The sequence below is a fragment of the Scomber japonicus genome, chromosome 3 (genome assembly GCF_027409825.1).
Source record: "Scomber japonicus isolate fScoJap1 chromosome 3, fScoJap1.pri, whole genome shotgun sequence".
In the NCBI taxonomy this organism is placed as follows: domain Eukaryota; kingdom Metazoa; phylum Chordata; class Actinopteri; order Scombriformes; family Scombridae; genus Scomber; species Scomber japonicus.
In genome coordinates this window covers 14,012,152-14,030,208 of record NC_070580.1, presented here as the reverse complement: position 1 = coordinate 14,030,208, position 18,057 = coordinate 14,012,152, and the positions used below count along the sequence as shown (strand labels likewise).

The 18,057-nt window shown below is 41.5% G+C and overlaps 1 protein-coding gene across 4 annotated transcripts in view; it reads left to right on the top strand.

The window, feature by feature from the left end:
* The first annotated feature begins 382 nt into the window (after positions 1–382).
* LOC128356277 (plexin-A1-like) overlaps positions 383–18,057 on the top strand; it is a 156,136-nt gene continuing 138,461 nt past the window's right edge. For 2 of the 4 annotated variants that reach the window (XM_053316767.1, XM_053316768.1), the window contains exons 1-2: positions 383–1,564; positions 16,381–16,563. In XM_053316767.1, coding sequence (XP_053172742.1) covers positions 383–1,564; positions 16,381–16,563 — 1,365 coding nt within the window. The remainder of the gene's footprint in view (positions 1,565–16,380; positions 16,564–18,057) is intronic. The other 2 variants (XM_053316769.1, XM_053316770.1) reach the window with 2 other exon arrangements.

The window sequence follows — 18,057 nt, the reverse complement described above, 5'->3', positions numbered from 1 at the left end:
AATTTGTGAGCCTTGTAGGCTTCCCTGCGTGCTTCATGCATAGTCAATATAAAATGTTCCTTGGACGCTCACAGTGTTTTTCTTTTTCTTTCTTTCTTCCAGGGCTCCCACATCGTGCCTCTGTGGATGATGTTTCTGATGACGGCTTGCCACACTGAGAAGAGGACAGCGGATTGATAGGAGTGTTGTTCCCCTTTCTTCATCCCTCTCTCTTTCCCTCTCAGTGTCCTCCCTTATTTTTTGACAGTAGCACACAAGCAGAAAATCCTGACTTGGGACTTGGTAGCAGAGCTTGTACTCCTCCTCCTCCTCCTCTTCCTCCTCCTCCTCCTCTCTTTCTCCTTCCCCGTCCCCCTAAGCCTTGCCTCTAGACAGCCCAGATATGTATTCCCTCGCTCGGTCAGCGACCTCCCCTGGCCTGGGGAACTTGTTTCTCCTCTTGGGGCTTTTGTTCATCATGAGTCCATCCCTCTCTGGAGGCCAACCTCCGCCATTTAAACGGTTTAATCCTTCTGTGTGGGGGCTTACACATCTGGCCATCCACAACAAAACTGGAGAAGTTTATGTGGGAGCTATCAACTGGATTTTCAAACTATCTAGTAACCTCACCAAACTGCGCAGCCACATGACTGGACCTGTGGATGACAATGAAAAGTGCTACCCTCCACCCAGTGTCCAGTCCTGCCCTCACGACCTGGCCCAAACCCCCAATGTGAACAAGCTTCTTCTTATAGACTATGCTGAGAACCGCCTCATCGCCTGCGGTAGCACCTCTCAGGGCATCTGCCAGTTCCTACGTCTGGATGACCTCTTTAAGTTGGGTGAACCCCACCATCGCAAGGAGCACTACCTGTCCAGTGTGGCTGAATCAGGTACCATGTCAGGGGTCATCATAAGCTCCCCCGACAGTAAGACGAGCAAGCTATTCATCGGAACCCCCATTGATGGCAAGTCTGAATACTTCCCAACCCTGTCCAGCCGCAAGCTGATGGAGAACGAGGAAAACGCAGACATGTTCAGCTTCGTCTATCAGGATGAGTTTGTTTCCTCTCAGCTCAAGATCCCCTCAGACACTTTGTCCAAGTTCCCTGCTTTTGACATCTACTATGTTTACAGCTTCAGCAGTGAGCAGTTTGTATATTATCTAACAATGCAGCTAGATACACAGCTCACTTCCCCTGATGCCAGTGGAGAGCAGTTCTTCACCTCCAAAATCGTGCGCCTCTGCGTGGATGACCCCAAGTTTTACTCCTACGTTGAGTTCCCCATTGGCTGCACTAAAGATGGAGTAGAGTACCGGCTGGTGCAGGATGCCTACTTGGCCCGCCCGGGCCGTCAGCTGGCCAACTCTCTGGGGATCTCTGAGAATGAAGACATCCTCTTCACGGTCTTCTCACAGGGTCAGAAGAATCGGGCCAAACCACCCAAAGAGTCAGCGTTGTGCCTGTTCACCCTGAGGAGGATAAAGGAGAAGATCAAAGAAAGGATTCAATCCTGCTACAAGGGAGACGGGAAACTCTCCTTACCCTGGCTGCTCAACAAGGAACTGGCCTGCATCAACTCGGTAAGCTCTAACCTCTCAATATCGCTTCTTTTTTGGGTTCTAGTATAGTAAACACCTTCTTAAGAGCTTTTTCCTCAGAGCCATTCAGTGTACTTATCTGCCAAAGCATACTTATTTTTTTTGCTGCATTAATGTTATAGACCATTCAGAAACTGGTCTTAAAGGAAAATATGTCAACACTGCTTGCTTTCACATAGTTGCTAGAGCCTTTTGTCAGAGCACGACTGAAAATATTCACCCACATAATCCATATATTGGAAACTACTCTTGATGTCAGTGAAATGAGTATCCTTAAAACAGTCTGTTACTCCTCTTTCTTCCTCTGACCCTATTACTCTCTTCTGTTACATGGTGGTTAATTGATTACTGGCCTAACCATGCTACATCCATTCAAATGGACCACTGCTGCAGGCCCGCGTTGATTAACAATGTAAAGTGTGAAGAGCTCTTGTTTCTTTCTCCTGCTGACTCCCTTTTTCACTTTTCTCCACTTAATTTTTGCTCTTACCACAACCTCTTGGTACTTTGATTTAGTCAGACAGGGGACATCATTAGCCCAGTCCCTTGGATTTGTGAAATGTCACTCAGGAGTTAGCGTGCGCACACACACAGACACACACACACACACACACACACACACACAGTATGATTTGGTGCACCGCAGTGCGAGATCCTGGGGGATAGCATGAGCTAGTCTTGGTTTTTTTACGAACTGATCCATGGAGCATGGCCCCGCATGCGTTACAGAGGACACGCACACAGACACACATGCAGACCTTAAAGCACCACACAACATCACACTCTAGCTTCCTCTATGGTGAACATATACACCTGCTCACATCCTGCGCTTATACTGTCTGACCTTCATTCCTCATTAATTTCTGTCTCCCTCTGCTCACCTACTCCTCTCATATCTTTCTTCAGTCTGTTAGTGTTTTGTGTGCCTCACTCTTAGTTGACCACCTGTCTCTGTGACCCCATTCTTTAAAGCCACACATCCATCCCCTCCATCTCGCTTGCTTTTAAGATAGCTTAATTAGAAGACCTGTTTAAAGCTTTTTCTTTACATGTCAGTGCACACAATTTTTATCAGCATGTGTCTTTGCACACATACACACACACACACACACACACACACACACACACACACACACACACACACACACACACACACACACACACACAATGGAGTGGGACAGCCTATAAGAACAGCGCTCCTTCTCTTTATAAGACTTCATTAGCCTGAGTGCACAGGTGTTTTTGTGTGGTAGTGTAAGTGATGTGAATGACCGACCAAGTCAAATTTGTCTCTTTCACTTCTCTTTCTTCCTCCCTTTTGCCACCTTCTGTAGATGCAGTCTCTTTCCTGTTCAGTGGTTGTCTTCATTTTTGTTTTTGTGGCTTTTCTCTCTTAGGGCCCATCACACTGACAATAGCTTTGAGGCAAAAAAAAAACAGACTATCTCATTTATTTCAATTAGACCTTTGCACTGGTGCTGCAGAGGCTTCATGTGCAGAGTACTGTGGAGCAAAATTGTAGGGTAGTGAAGCGAAACATTTCAATCTACTTTTTATGCGATGTAGTGCAACAAAATCAGTCCAGTCAAATATCGTATGTGCCAGTGCTCATGCCAGGTAGATGAGTTTGTTGCATTATGCTGATATGATGCTTACCCCCCTGCTTATATTTGGATGAAAAAGGAAGATTTTGCCGTCATGACAACTCTATATAGATGGATGATGCAGCCTCAAAGGAATATAAAGCACCATCCAGTGTCTGTGCTTTTGATAAGACCCAAACCTAGACATGGTGGTGGTTATGATCTTCCAGCTGTTGTTCTATGAGTGAATCCTGCTTTGAAAAAGTGATGTGTCTGCCATATTAGTCCTACAGTCTTCATTTTTAACTTTTTTTAAATGTTGAACTATCATCTGTCTTTACATTCATCTCAAGGTATTTTACAGTACTTTGATCCTTCAGTGCTCCCCGTCCCATTGTACCAGTCATCCCTGTTGAGAAGGATTCACCTATAATTTATCATCGCTCAAATATCCTCTCTCAAAAACTCTCGTCCCATATAAGCTGTCAGCAATAATGATGTAATCGCTTCAAAGATAAGCTGATTGGCTGACCCCATGACAGCAGCAAGGCCCGAGAGGTCAGCCTCAGGTTAATGATATCTGCCACATTCCCCTTAAGCAGTGACCTAATGTCAGCTACCCACTACTGACCTTAACCATAGTCAGCGGTCCCAAGGACCTCAAATCTGACCTCGGAGTGCCTTAATGTCATTTTTCAGTGTGTGGGAACGGCCACTGTGCAAAATAACTTAACATAATAAGAACAGAGAAACACAGAAAGAGCTGCATCACAGTGCATAACATGAGAGGTGTTATTGTATCAACTGAGAATGTAAGTAAGTGCAAAAATGTGCTTGGCATTTAATCTTATATATAATACACATATTTTAACATGTCCACATCTTTACATAACCATAAGATTTGATTTCATACAATTCGTATTTGATCAGGTATCTCTACTAGAGCTGCAACGATCACTTTATTAATGGGATTACCTAATCGACAGAAAAATTATTGGCAATTATTTTGATTGATTAATTAATTTTATCATTTTAAATCATTTCTCAGTTCCAGCCAGTCGTTTGTGTGGATTTGATACTTTTCTTCATTTCATGTGTCTCAGTATGATGATGTCATTAAATATTTTTGGATTTTGGACTGTTGGTCTTACAAACAAGGCAATTTAAAGATGTCCCCTTGGACTTTAGGATACTGTGACGGATCTTTTTCACTGTTTCCTGGCATGCTAATGAAAATAGTTAGTTGCAGCTTTGGTCTCCACCATTCAGACTTTTTAAGGGCTCATGCGAGTGTGAGTTGTTATTTAGTTTACTTCCTGATTTAAAAAACAAACAAACACATAAATTGCACCTAGTTAAATATACAGTTAACTATTCAGCTACCAGGTGTCAGGCTTTCACTGTTGGCTACTATATGGCAAATATATGAACTAGTAATATCCTACTCTCTAACACATCTCTCTAACCTTTAAGCTACTGGTATTTTTAGCGCTGAGACCCAACCTTGATTTTTCCTAGCCACTCCAGGAATTCAAATGCACTTTTCTAACCTCTAGGCTGCAAAGTCATAAAAGCCTATCACAGCTACTTTTTGACTGAGCAGTGTGGGAAAGGCTCTGTGAGGTGAGGGGGTGGAAGGTGAATAAGTTTAGCTTGACCCTTCCATAGAGCAGCGGAGGGGGGCAGAACAGGGGTGGAGAGAGGGAGGGCCCGGACAGCTGTTAGCCACACAGACATGATGGATGAGCAGGCGCTCTGTGGGCTCCTCGTGTGAACTTCATATTTGCTCTGGATCATAATTTCTAACCTCAGACCCCTCATTAGGATGACACGTTGATAGTGAAAGTGAGATGGTGTCTGTTTTTATGTAAACACAAATGTTTGGGTATATTACAAGTCGCACACATACACCATTCATCACCTCAGAGCCATTTACCTGGCTATATTTGTCTACTGTGTTTGTTTGTGTGTGTGTGTGTGTGTGTGTGTGTGTGTGTTTGTGGCTATGTGCTTGCTTGTGTGTCTCTGTTTTGTCCCTGAGCTTTATTAGTGAACCCCTGACCTTCTCTTCGGTTCGAGAGTGGATCAATACAAACCATTTCCACAGAAGGAGAGCGAGAAAGAGAGAGTAAGAGGGTGAGAGACAGGGTGGTGAGAGGGAGATGAATGCAAAAAAAACCAGAAAAACTGGTGAAATAAAGGTAGTAGAAAGGAGGGAAACAAAGAGAAATATATATAGAGGTGAGGAGCAAGTTGCAGGAAGTAAACAAGAGACAGAGAGCCTGAACTAGTGAGAGGAACAAGACAGAGAAAGAGGGATAGAGATGCAGCATGTGGGTGTAACAATGACAGACGATAAGGGAGTTGGAGAAAAAAGGAAGAAGCCAAAGCGAGGTACAAGAGAAAGGAGGGGAATTTTGAAGGGTGGTGTTCAGGAGATGAGAGACACAATGAGTATGAAAATAACAGAGCGAGCCAAGGAGGCTTGAAGGGAAAAGAGCAAGAGATTGAGAAAGAAAGCACAAAAAAATAAAAAATGAATTTGTCCACAGTCCACACAAATCTGAAAAGAATCCCAAACCTGATCTACGGTGCACAAAGTTGTCCACATTGTTTTTTTGTCAAATGATCAAGTCACGTTTGGAGGCATTTCTAACCCCCTCTGGAAATGACTGCACTGACTGTAGACATGCACATCTAAGCTAACTCATGTTGCTTTTTCCCCAAGCCAGACAACCAAAATAACATAGATGAAGAATGGAGATATGTTACTATTGGACAAGTGAAATGTCTAACAATATCAGTCATCAGGAGTTTGATGAGGAGCCCTGTTCTGTGGTGCAGTCACAGCTGGCTAACTGCACTTTGGCTACGACTTCACTCTTATGTTTGTTACGTTGACTTGCCAGACTGATCATCTCTATAAAATAATCCAAAATCCAATTTCAGACCACATGTGTTAGTTTTTATGGCTGTTTGTGTCCATACTTGACAAAAGCAGTTCAAGTCTGAGCCGAGGGGAAATAAATCACGCGTGTGCTGCCAACTTCACCATTGCATTTGAGAGCGAGATAGGTAAAAGAAGTGAAAATGACACCGCAGTGGTGATTTTTTTTAATGAGAGTGGAATAAACAGGTTGAGAGGAGGATGGCACACAGGAGGAGGAGGAGGAGGAGAGAGCAGAAAGCCTTTTACAGCCAGGGTGTGCTTGGAGGGAGAGGCAGTGATTCACCGACACAGAGAGGAAAGAGGAGGAGGGCGAGAACAAGAATGATAGCCCCAGAAATCTTTTCACTGCCACTGCCAAGAACAGCGGGAGAAAAGGGCGAATGACAGAAAGAGGGGAGAGAGAGATAGAGGGGAGGAGAGGGGGAGCGTGATTGAACACAGGCTGCTGCACAAATAGTATCGGTGTCCGTCACCTGGCCACTACACTGTCCTCTTCAGCAGCACGCCTCTCTGTCATGTCAGCCGTGCGTATATGTGTGTGTGTGTGTGTGTGTTGTAGCTCATCTGACATGGTGTGTATCTCTTAAAAAGAAAGGTGCTACAATAACATGGACTGGAGAACACAACAGATTTTCCTTATGGTGTGCGTTTCTGGAATAGAAATGGGATAAATTCTCATGATGCGTCTTTGCTACGAGGTCACTTTGCTTGAATATATTTTTTTAACTCACTAAATTCAGATGTAAGTGATGGCCAGCTGTTTATCTCCACAGCAAGGAAGACATTAAACTTGAGAGCAATAACCTTTTAGGTCATTAAAGTGCACTTATTTAGTTGTGGAAGGTCATGGAAAAGTTATGGAATTGAACCGCAGAAAGGTGATATCAAGGCGAATGATTTCGGGCCATTCAAGGCATTTTTTTAATTATTAGTTTTTTCCAATTTCCAATACTTTAGCAGCTGTCAAAAATGACCCCCTGTGCCCTGTTAAAATACATCCAGATCCTTCCTTAATCTTTCTGCAACATCAGTTTCAATGACAAACCTTTTGTTCACGGAAATGATGCAGAACACTAGAGGAATCAATTGAAGGAAGCTGTGATGTAAGCTGTATTTCCTTAATGCCTAACTATAACTATAAATCAAAATAGAAATATTGGTTTGGGATTGAAAATCAGCACACACTGAATTTAATCTGGAAAATAAAATAAAAACCTCGATCACAACATTCCTCGTCCTCATTGTAAGTAACTTGTCACTACATGAGGCTCATATCTGACACAAAGACTATTCAAAATGTCAAGCTGCTTTCTCTCCGCCACAAGAAGGATGGTGAGCTTTTGAACTGTCACAAACCAATGCATCAATCAATCAGTCAGAGAATCAATCATAAATCAATATAAAGTGTCCATTTGATGTTGCATAGGCCAGCTGTTTGTGTGGCCATTTGTGACATTGATGCTAAGCCTGAAATCCATATTGAAATGGTCACTTATGTAACATTATTTAGATATTTGAGTGGCTTATTTCTGTAGAATCTCTGTGCTTAGAAAACATTACTTGTGAGACGATGTGGGCGGTGGTGTTATGTCCTTTCCTCGGAATTTGCGATGATGTGTGATTTTGTTTTTGTCTTGTAGGCAGGGCTCTTTTCTTTGCTCAGGCGTGTGTGTGTGTGTGTGTGTCTGTGTGTGTGTGTCTGTGTGTGTGTGTGTGTGTGTCTAGTCAAAGCAGCTGCTGAGAGAAGCATGGTTATCACAATAAGTAGCGTCCTGTGGTGAGCTGCACCCTGGAGACTGATTACAGCAGTCTAGCAGATGCAAATGTAGTAACCAATCTCTTATACCTATAGCTGATAAGAATGCTCTTTATAGGAGAGTATTACACTCACTTACTGAATTGGATCCACCGGAGCACACACAATCAGTCTTTGCTTTTTTCGATGTTGCATTTGCTCTTAGATTACTTTCTGATTTTGTGAACTGATAATGAAATTACAGGTTTTCTCTTTGCCGTAAACCGAAACGATTTACATCACAGAAAAGACAAAGTAGAATTGACTCAGAGGGCGGCCCCTAACCTTATTAAATCCATAATTATATTTATCATTATATCGTATATTATATTATCCATCATCAAATGAATGTAACTCACTTGTGTTCTGTGTAAAACACAGTCCTATTTCTCTGGACCTAATCTAAAAGGATGTGCTGGCAAATGCGTTTAAGTAATTAGACCTGATTAATTGAGCCCGAGTTGATGAGCAGAGTTAATTGACAGTCTAAAGTCTCGAGCTAGGAGACACCGATTGGGTGGGTTGTCTTAAATGCAATTGGTACTAATAGGTCATGTTTCGTTTAATATTTGCTGATTTGATTTGAAATGAGGAATTTGTTAATTTTCATACAGGATAGACTTTCTGATTTACATCCTCTGTGTGTGTGTGCGTGTGTGTGTGCGTGCGAACAGTGTCACGCCCACTCTGTGCTCTAGTGTAGCTCTCATCCCATTATTAAAGGACAATAGAAAACCTTTTGGAATAGACCCCATGCAGACTGTGTGTGAGCTGCTTAATTCTCTCTTTCTCCTGACCTTTCTCTCTCTCTCTGAGGAGTGTTTAGCTCAACAAATCCCCATCTCTAGCACCACTCTAATGATACTAATTGTCAGTGTAATTATGTATTGATCTGTGCTGTGTGTGTGTGTGGGTGGTGTGTTGCGTACATCATTATCAGGAGTAATCAGAAAATGTGGGGTACGGGTTGTGTCTGTGTTGTGGATGCCAACATCGTGTGTGTGTGTGTGTGTGTGTGTGTGTGTGTGTGTGTGTGTGTGTGTGTGTGTGTGTGTGTGTGTGTGTGTGTGTTTCTCTTAAATTTCTTTTTAAATGTTTTTTTTTTTCTGTGCTATGTGATCGCAAAACAGCACCAACGTCACCCTGCTTCACATGTATACATACATTCCATCTGGATACTTTACATAAGAACAGGTTTGACACCTGTGGGTTGAACAATAAGTAACAATCACTCCTTTTGTCTTCTTCAACAGCACATTTTCTTTTAGATGATCAGATCATTTCAACATGCACACCTGGATGGGATCATGCTATGATTTCTAAATGTATTATGTTTCCTGTTGCAAGAAGATTCTTTATCATAGTTTACATTAAAAAGCAAAAAAACAAAAAAGTGAAGAGAAAAAACATGTTGATGTGGTAAAATCCTTCAAAATGGGAAAAAAAAGGTTTTTAATACAAACTTAAATTTTTCAACTTGGACCCCATTTTCCATCTTTTTGTGTCTAAGTGACTAATAGGGACAACAATTCCTGAAATTGGTCCAATATTGAGCGAGAGTGCTAGAGCCAGCAGCCACGAAATGGGCTGAAATGTTATCCTTCTGGAGCAATAGTGCCTCATCAATGTGCGTCGGCTGAAAGTGCTTGTTTTTACCACTGACAGGCTCAGATTGTTATTATCAGTGTCTGAAAACATTACTGAAAGCCCCCCAACAGAGAAATCAAACATTTACAGTAACATAAAACCATAAAGAAAAATAAAACTGGTTGCCTTACCCTCTCGTGAGATTTTAGAATGAGGCTTCTCCTCGAGCGAGACTTGGTTATACACAAAAAAACCCAACATTTTATTTCTCTGTAGGGATCCTTAGAAAGAAACAGAGTTATGTACTTTGTGTAAGGGCACCTGTGGTAGTTGATGATGGTGAGAGGCAGTGTTGTTACTCATTCACTTTACCCCCAGCCCCCTTTACTCAGCTGGAGTTGGGGATTTGAACTGATGATCTTCTGCATCACAAGCACTTTCCTCATTTCCAACTGCCTGTGAGGTTACACTGGCATCAGTTCATGGCATTCAGTTTCAGTGTCTGTATGCTTCTTCTTTATGTACGTTCATGTTATTGTTTTTTTTTTTGTCTCTACATACTCCATACAGTATCTATTATTTCTTCTGTGTCTCACCCATTTAGTTGGATTGTGGTCTAAATATGTGGTGACAGCTTTTGGAAGCAGCTCTCTGAAAAGGTGCCAACTCCTTGAGGTTTCAATGTCTGCCTGGCGTGCACTCAACATAGAAATGACTACCCTGCAACCCATGAATATGGAACTGGTGCAGTCATCTCTTTTCTAAATTATTGATCAATGAGGATCAAGTAACATATTTTAGAGAACAGCTACAGCGTCTTGGTAGGAAACAATTCATAGAGTGTAAACAAGACGAAAATAAATGTCTTCCTGCAACAGATTGTTTTTGCTTGTAGTCTTCAGTTTTGAATCAGTTAAATTAGCATAATGAAAAACTTGTTGTCAGTGCATCTTGCGTTGTGTCTAACACCTTTGAGAAGCAACCAATCAAACACACTCTGTCTCTAAGGAGTGTGTGGCGTCACAGCTGACGTTGGTTGTGAGCCTCATGAGATTTCTATCTGTTATTCTAAACTCACAGAGGGCTTGTGTGAGTGGCTTTTACACTCACGTGTTATATCTTCTCTACTTGTCATTTAGCAGGCTAAACCTTGATTTACAGTAGTTATTGGCTTATTATGGCAGTGATGTTTTTAAGCAAAATGAAATAGGAAACTCACTGTCAGATCCTCTGAAGGTTTAAAGGAGTAGCTCACTGCAAAATTAAAAAAGCTCACTGTAAGCTTGGTGGCTGTAGAATAAGATGGTGAGTCATGACTGTATTACCACCAGTAATTCCTTTAATTGAAACATGAATTGCCGGTGGGTCTAACAGAACCCCCCACTTAGATGAGTATGCTTAAGAAATGTGGGGAAAACATAAATAACACAACAGCCTGAGGATCTTTGTACAATATTCATATTTATCTATATGTATCAACTTTGACATGAACTTTTTGATAGCATTCATATTCACCCTATGGATACCATGAGATGCTACATTGCTACATTGCTCTCCTGCTTTGTAAACAAAGCATACATACAGACACACATGTTAGAAAAGGTACCTGCATTAGGCAGTGTAGGGGTAAGGTGTGACTTAAGGTTAAGTTCAGGTGAGGGTTAGAGTTTGTGTCAGGGTATCCATAGTGAATAGAGTCAATGCAATGTCCCAACATGGATAGCTGTGCAAACCTGTGTGAAAATATTTATATATGTATATATATATATTATATATACACACACAAACAAGCACATGCAATCACACACACAGATAAATTACAGGCTTGTCTTGAACCCATGCCGTCAGCATGAAAACAGCCACTTGTGTTCCTCCCTATTCTGTCCTCTCCACTTGTTTCCTGCTCTCTGTGATACAAACACACAACTCTGTGTAGTTTTTCAGTGTAAACATGTTTTTATTTTGAAGCATAGCGCCTGTCAGGTGCAACCCTATTCATGTTTCTGTTGCTAAATGAATGAACATGTTTGTGTTTGACATACATGTTTTCCTGTCACCTTAATAGCTGTAATTCACAGCAGTGCATGTAATCAATATCACCATGTATGTTCCTGCACATAAGCCCATATTGTGTTCTGCTGTTTCCATGTGTTTCACTGAAAGGAGGTGACTATTGACAAATTCCACTTGAGGTCAGCGTAATGTGTGCCCAGACATATTTTTCTGACGTAATGCGTTAAAGAAATAGCCATCATAGGGGAATGATTATTCAACCATTTCCTGCAGTGCGGGGCAGCCAGCGCACATCTGTAATCAGTCAGTGTTATTGTGGGCTGAGATGTGTGTACACGCGTGTTTGGTGCCATATGAATGACTATATTTCATCGTTTTGCAGTGTGAAGTGGCTGAGGCAGGGTGAAAGCGGCTCCACCCATGGAGAAACCACAGATTTGGCTGTTAGCCAGCAACACACGTGACCTCGAGTAGTTCCTAGAGACCACTCTGGGTTTTATAAGTGTGTGTGTGTGTGTCTTGTGTGCAGTCCTCATATATTGTAACAGCAGTAACTAGGGCATGTATTTTTCTGTGACCTTGAATATCAGTTGACAGCTCACATGGACTGTATACTGTATGTACACACCATACATGTAATAATTCCTTCTCAGCCTGTATGTTAACCCTTTCACAACTCCCATTAAAGATCACAGCTGAGGGAGATTTATGTGGTTGTCAGGAAATGAATCAGCACCTTTTTTGAGACCTGATCACTTATTTCAGTCATTTTAAAGCCTAAATTGCAAATAATGACCAGTTCCACTCTTTCACTAGTGGATATGTTGTGTTTATCTCAGTCTTACATGACAGAAAACTGAATAGGATTAGGTTTTGCCCTGTTAATCAGAAGAAAACAATACTTTTAAAATGTCGCTCTGGGAACGTCAAATTGATATTATTATCTGACATTGTAGAATTGAATCATCTAGAAAAGAATGTGTAGATTGATCAATAATAAAGTAGATAAGTAGCAGTAGCAGCCTTCATATGCAATACACACATTTATCATGTTTTTAATAAATGCCTTCATCTTTGTGAAATAATAGATAAGAATAGTAGTAGAAAAAACATCATAAGCTCATGTTATCAGTTTTCACATGACACACGCACGCACACACACACACACACACACACACATCCTCTACTGCATTTGTAAGACCCTGTTGCCAAAGTCAGCGGAAGGTTGTTGGTTTAACTCCTTCATCCTCGGAGGAGTTGAGCCTCTTTTGAAAAACACAGCAGAACGTTAAATACAGTCTCCGGCCAACAGCCCCGCAGAGACCGCGGAGGGGAATATTCTTTCCACGGCTTTAATTCACGTGGGAATGTTTTAGTGCCTTAAACTGCAGAACCCACATCAGAATGTAGCCCCCATTAAAAAGCTTTCCAACCTCAAGGGAAAATGCCTTTTATTCTATGCTGATCCATGCTGTTTAAACCCTCTAGACCTGCAGGAATGCTATAGCACCTTTACCCTCCAGTGCCCCAGAGAGACCTATATGGACTACTTTATGTGCGTGCGTGTGCGTGCGTGTGCGTGCGTGTGCGTGCGTGTGCGTGTGTGTGCGTGTGTGTGCGTGTGTGTGTGTGTGTGTGTGTGTGTGTTAACCCATATGGACTCTAGAGGCTACTGTATACAGTATTTCCAACAGTTAGTCTCCTCCATAGAAGATTGATTAACCCTTTTAACTGGTTTCCCTTAGGCTCGGACGTCACAGGATTGCTTTTGTGCTTGTGTGTGTGTTTGGGTGGGTGTGGGGGGGGGGGGGGCTGACTCTAATCCAGATTGATGGATTACTTTCCCATGACTATATGGTTTAAAATTGCTGCCCCTAGTTGTATGTCATATGAAGACGATGGGATCAGTTTTGTTGCTCGTAGCAAAATACGTTCACGCGCACACACACGGAGAAAATGGACTAGATGCTTTGGTTGAATAGTCGCATGTGTCCCGGAGTGTGTTTGTGTGTGTTTGTGCGCAGGTTTACAAGTCCATACATGTGTATTTGTCGGTGTTTGTTGTCTGTCAGTTGCCTTTGTTCCTCTGAAAGAAATTGCCCCCCAGCCATAGTGGTTACAAAAGAAAGTTGTTTCAGGTAATGGCTGTGTGTGTGTTCCCGTCTTTCACTTTCTTAAACACACACACACATACACACACACACATACACACACACAGCCATACATACAAATGCTTCCGTTAAAATGTCTTCTCTTCTTTTCTTTTCGTGTAACATCAGTATGCAGAAAGAGAAAGAACGATAGAGCAATCTGTTTGTTGACTTGAGTTAATAGTAAGCTGACCACCCTGCATCCACCAACCTCTCCACTCTTTAGAGAACATAATGTGGGTCCAAAGGGGCGTGCGAGGGGAGAAATGGTGGCAGGGAGGGATGGATGAAGAGGGAGATGCAGAGCGATTAGGGGAGGAGGGATGGATGGACAGAGGTAAAAAAGGACAGGGAGGGGGCGGGGTATCGATGTGCGCTCAGTTACTGTAGGAGCTGGAAGCAGACGGAGAGAAAGAGGGAGAAAGTAGAAAAAGGCAGAATAAAGGGTTATTGACGTGCGCTGAGCTGCAGGCAATTTAGGCAGATCGGGAAGGAGAGAGCGAGGGTGGGGGGTGTTATCTTTTCTCCTGTGTGGATCAATCAGATGATGTAGTGATAAGACTGTGGATTACACCACCATTTACACACTCCCCAAGTGTGGGTGTGCGAGTTTACCAACTCACACATGTGTCTGTTGGTTCTTGTTAACACACACTAACACACAGTCTAGTTCCACACTTTAGCAGACAGTCAGAAACCCCTCGTCTGACACACACGTTTCACACTCACATGTTTGGTCTCTGTTGCCAAAGCAGCATCCAAAACAAGACATAAAAAAGTGTTTGGAGCTGGAGCAATTAGTTGATTAAATGCTCAGCTGATCAACTGAGAATTAATCACCTATTTTAATCAACTATTTTGATATTCAGTGAATTGTCATTTTTTGAGAACTAATACCCAAATTCTCTGGTTCCAGCTTCTTAAATGTGAATATGAATGTTTTTTGGGTTGTGGACTGTTTGTTGGGATAAAATATGTAATAGACATTTTTCACCATTTTCTAACATTTATAGACCAAACAACTAATGAATTAATGACTACTATTGTTCTGATTAATTGATAAATATAAAATGTCAGAAGAAAAAATGTTTAAATGCTCCTTACCACTTACCACTTACCACTTTCAAAGTTTCAGCATAAAACAGAAAAAGGAAGCAAATTCTCACATTTGAGAAGTTGGAGTGAAGGTGTAGCACTTTTGGTTGATAAATGACTCGTGAGATTTGATGGAAGTTCCTTTACTGACATTGACATTTCAGCACCAATCAAACCATACTGAAACCAGACTTTGAAACTGTGCACGATAGAGCGAGCGTGCGACAAACCCTTCATTGTCCGTGCCACTTTAACCTACTTCATAGGGAACTGATTATACTGTGTGTGTGCAAGTGTGGTAAGTTGTTAAGCCATCATATGGGCCAGTGGGTTGCCTGGGGCGATAGTCCCCTTGTGACACTGGAATGCTCCAGATATTGTCACATGGTCACCAGCATTACCACCGTGTCACTGGCGTGACTGAACACTTTACAATATGCCAAAGCTTTTGCATGGTGGGATTCTTTTTGGGAGAAAGAAGGCGTTTGTTTATGAATGGGCCGTGTTTGAATGGGCTACTTAACACGTTGGATAATCAAATAAAAGCGTTTAAGTTAGATGATGCACCTTCAGCCTCTATGCTCTCCCACTGTTATGTGGAATTCAAGTAACAAATAGAGTTCAGACGGCTGTGCTGCTTTCATGATTAGCTTTGAGGGGCGTCCTGGAGAGTCATTTGACGTTTTAGGCTTGATCCAACTCAGGACCTTTGTTCTGTTTCACTTTGAACTGTTTAACCAGAATTAGGCTACAAAATACAAAAAAGGACATCATACTAAATATGAAATCATACTTTGTGATGAATCCAAAGAAAGTGATAAAAGATAAAGTAAATTGTGGAGATTTAGAACAAAAGCCCTCAAACTTTTATGTGCTTCTCTTCCTGCTTTACATTTCTTGTACTAAGCACCAAAGTGATGCGTAAACACCTTCATTTGTGTATTTCTTTGGTGTGAGAAAAAACACTCAACATCATCCACTTACCTTTCACAACCATACATTTTGAATTTGTCTTATGAAGGCACATAATAGTTATATACTACAGTTATATATTGGGCAGCCAATTTTATCGGCCAATTATTATTATTATTATTGGCCTATTACAGATATATCAGTATTGGTCTATAGGTTATCCAACATGTGCCAATATTTTTTTATTATTAATATTTCCTTTTTATTTAAGTCATGCAAGCAGCTTTTTATATATATTGATAGTTTTTCTTCATTCAAATGTAATATGTACGTACATATGCTTTTTTAATGTTCTGTGTTTTTTATTTCAAATAAAAAAGACTTTATAGTAAAGTCTGTTGTTAAACTGTAGAATATCATGCCTTGATAACATGTCTTTACCATGTTTGATAACCTTATTTGATTGATCGTTGCAAAAAATGTGTGTTTATGTATATATTATGTGTAAATTATAATATGATCATCGGCCAATATGGATATCAGAATTCTTTTACTCCCTAATATCTACAGTAAAAAAATCCCTAATATCCCAAAAATCCAGTATCACTAGAACACATAATTAATATTGTAAAATGATGTTGATGATGATTCAAACTACTTTACTCCGTTGTCATGCCTCTTGTCTGATTGTTGTCTTTTCTTCTGTCCTCCAGCCTTTGCAGATAGATGACAACTTCTGTGGCCAGGACTTCAACCAGCCCCTGGGGGGAACCAGCACCATTGAGGGCATCCCGCTCTTCATCGACAAAGATGATGGCATGACCTCCGTGGCAGCTTATGACTACCGTGGCAACACTGTGGCTTTTGTCGGCACGCGCAATGGCAAGCTGAAGAAGGTATGAATAATATATATTTTTCTTTTTGTTTGTGGAAAATGTTGGTTGTCTTTTGGTTTTGGTTGATTTTGAGGGTTGATGCTAGGTAGTGTTTTCTGCTTTCCTCTAGTACTTGGCATTTAATGGACATCTAGCAAAAAGGATGTAACCCATTTAGGGACATGTGTTTTCTGTTGTGTACGGCGAGAAGCCTGTCAGCATGCCAGTGGTGTTAGTTAGGGTCATCACTGAGTGAATCTGGGTTAAGACTTAATCGTTTTTACACCAATCACTGCACAGACACTTTTTATGCCAGGATTAAATGCGTTCAGCACCATTTTTCTCACGAGCGGCCGTTTCCAGCAAGACACTGAAGTGCTTCTTTAAAGCCTTTTCCATTTTAACAAGTAATGTAATGCGAGGCTGTGGCTATTCCCTCATTGATTGTCATGTTAGTCACTTCAGACATAAAATGTTACTGCTGCTGTGTCCCAACACCACGTATAGCCTCGCCTCTAATTTTAAGAGCTCGCCTTCAATCAACCCAACAGCTTTGGCCGCTGAAAGGCTCAGCTGTGTTGTGTCGTCTTTTTTTCTGCTCAGCTGTGCAGCACTGAGTAATTCAGGTGCATAGATTGAAGGAAGCACAGAGGATAGAGTAATGATGGATTGATTTCTATTAATGTCTTTTAGAGTCTGACTTTTAGGAGCAGTAATGGATTGTAAGTTTTCTTTCTCTGAGTAATTTTGGAGTGAATTTCTGTTTTACCACAGTAATGTAGCTGTTGAACCCTCATGAAGAGGAATGAGAAATCTCGTGGATGAAATCAAATTAACTGTAAATTCAAGTAACAGAGTGGCAACTCTGGATTGATACGGCTGACTTATACACAATTTGTAGTGTGTATGTTAGCTATACACTCTTACAATGTGCTATAATTACAATTCCTTGTGTAATATGCTTGTGTGCAGCTTGTGTATTTGTTGCTATGTGTCACGTCGTTGTGCGTGTGTGCATGTGTGCATCCAGTCTATGGAGGACAGAGCTCTCGGGGTAAATGGTAACTCATTAGAATTCACCCGGTTTCCCTCTGCACTGCTCAAGACCTGTCATCCATTCAATATTATGAATGTATAATCAGCCCATGTGTTTGTGCGCTTTTAATGCACGTTTGTGTATTCACGCCAGGTTTGTGTGTTTGTCACTCACAGTACGCATAATAATGTGTGCGCTTGTGACGGCGGGGATCTGCATGCACGCGTGTGTGTTTGTGTTTATGAGGGAACGGGAGACAACAAACAATACAATGTTGACTAAGATTCAGCGCTATGCATTTGTCAAAGTGACACCCATTCACTTAGCTTGGCAACAGTCCCTTTATTTATTTAGCTATTCTTCCTTTCTTCTGTACTGTTGTGCACTCTGGCTGAGGTGTGTGTGTGTGTGTGTGTGTGTGTGTGGAACATCACCTGGGAAAGTAATGCTACAGTTAGCTGTTGAGGTGTGGTGTATTT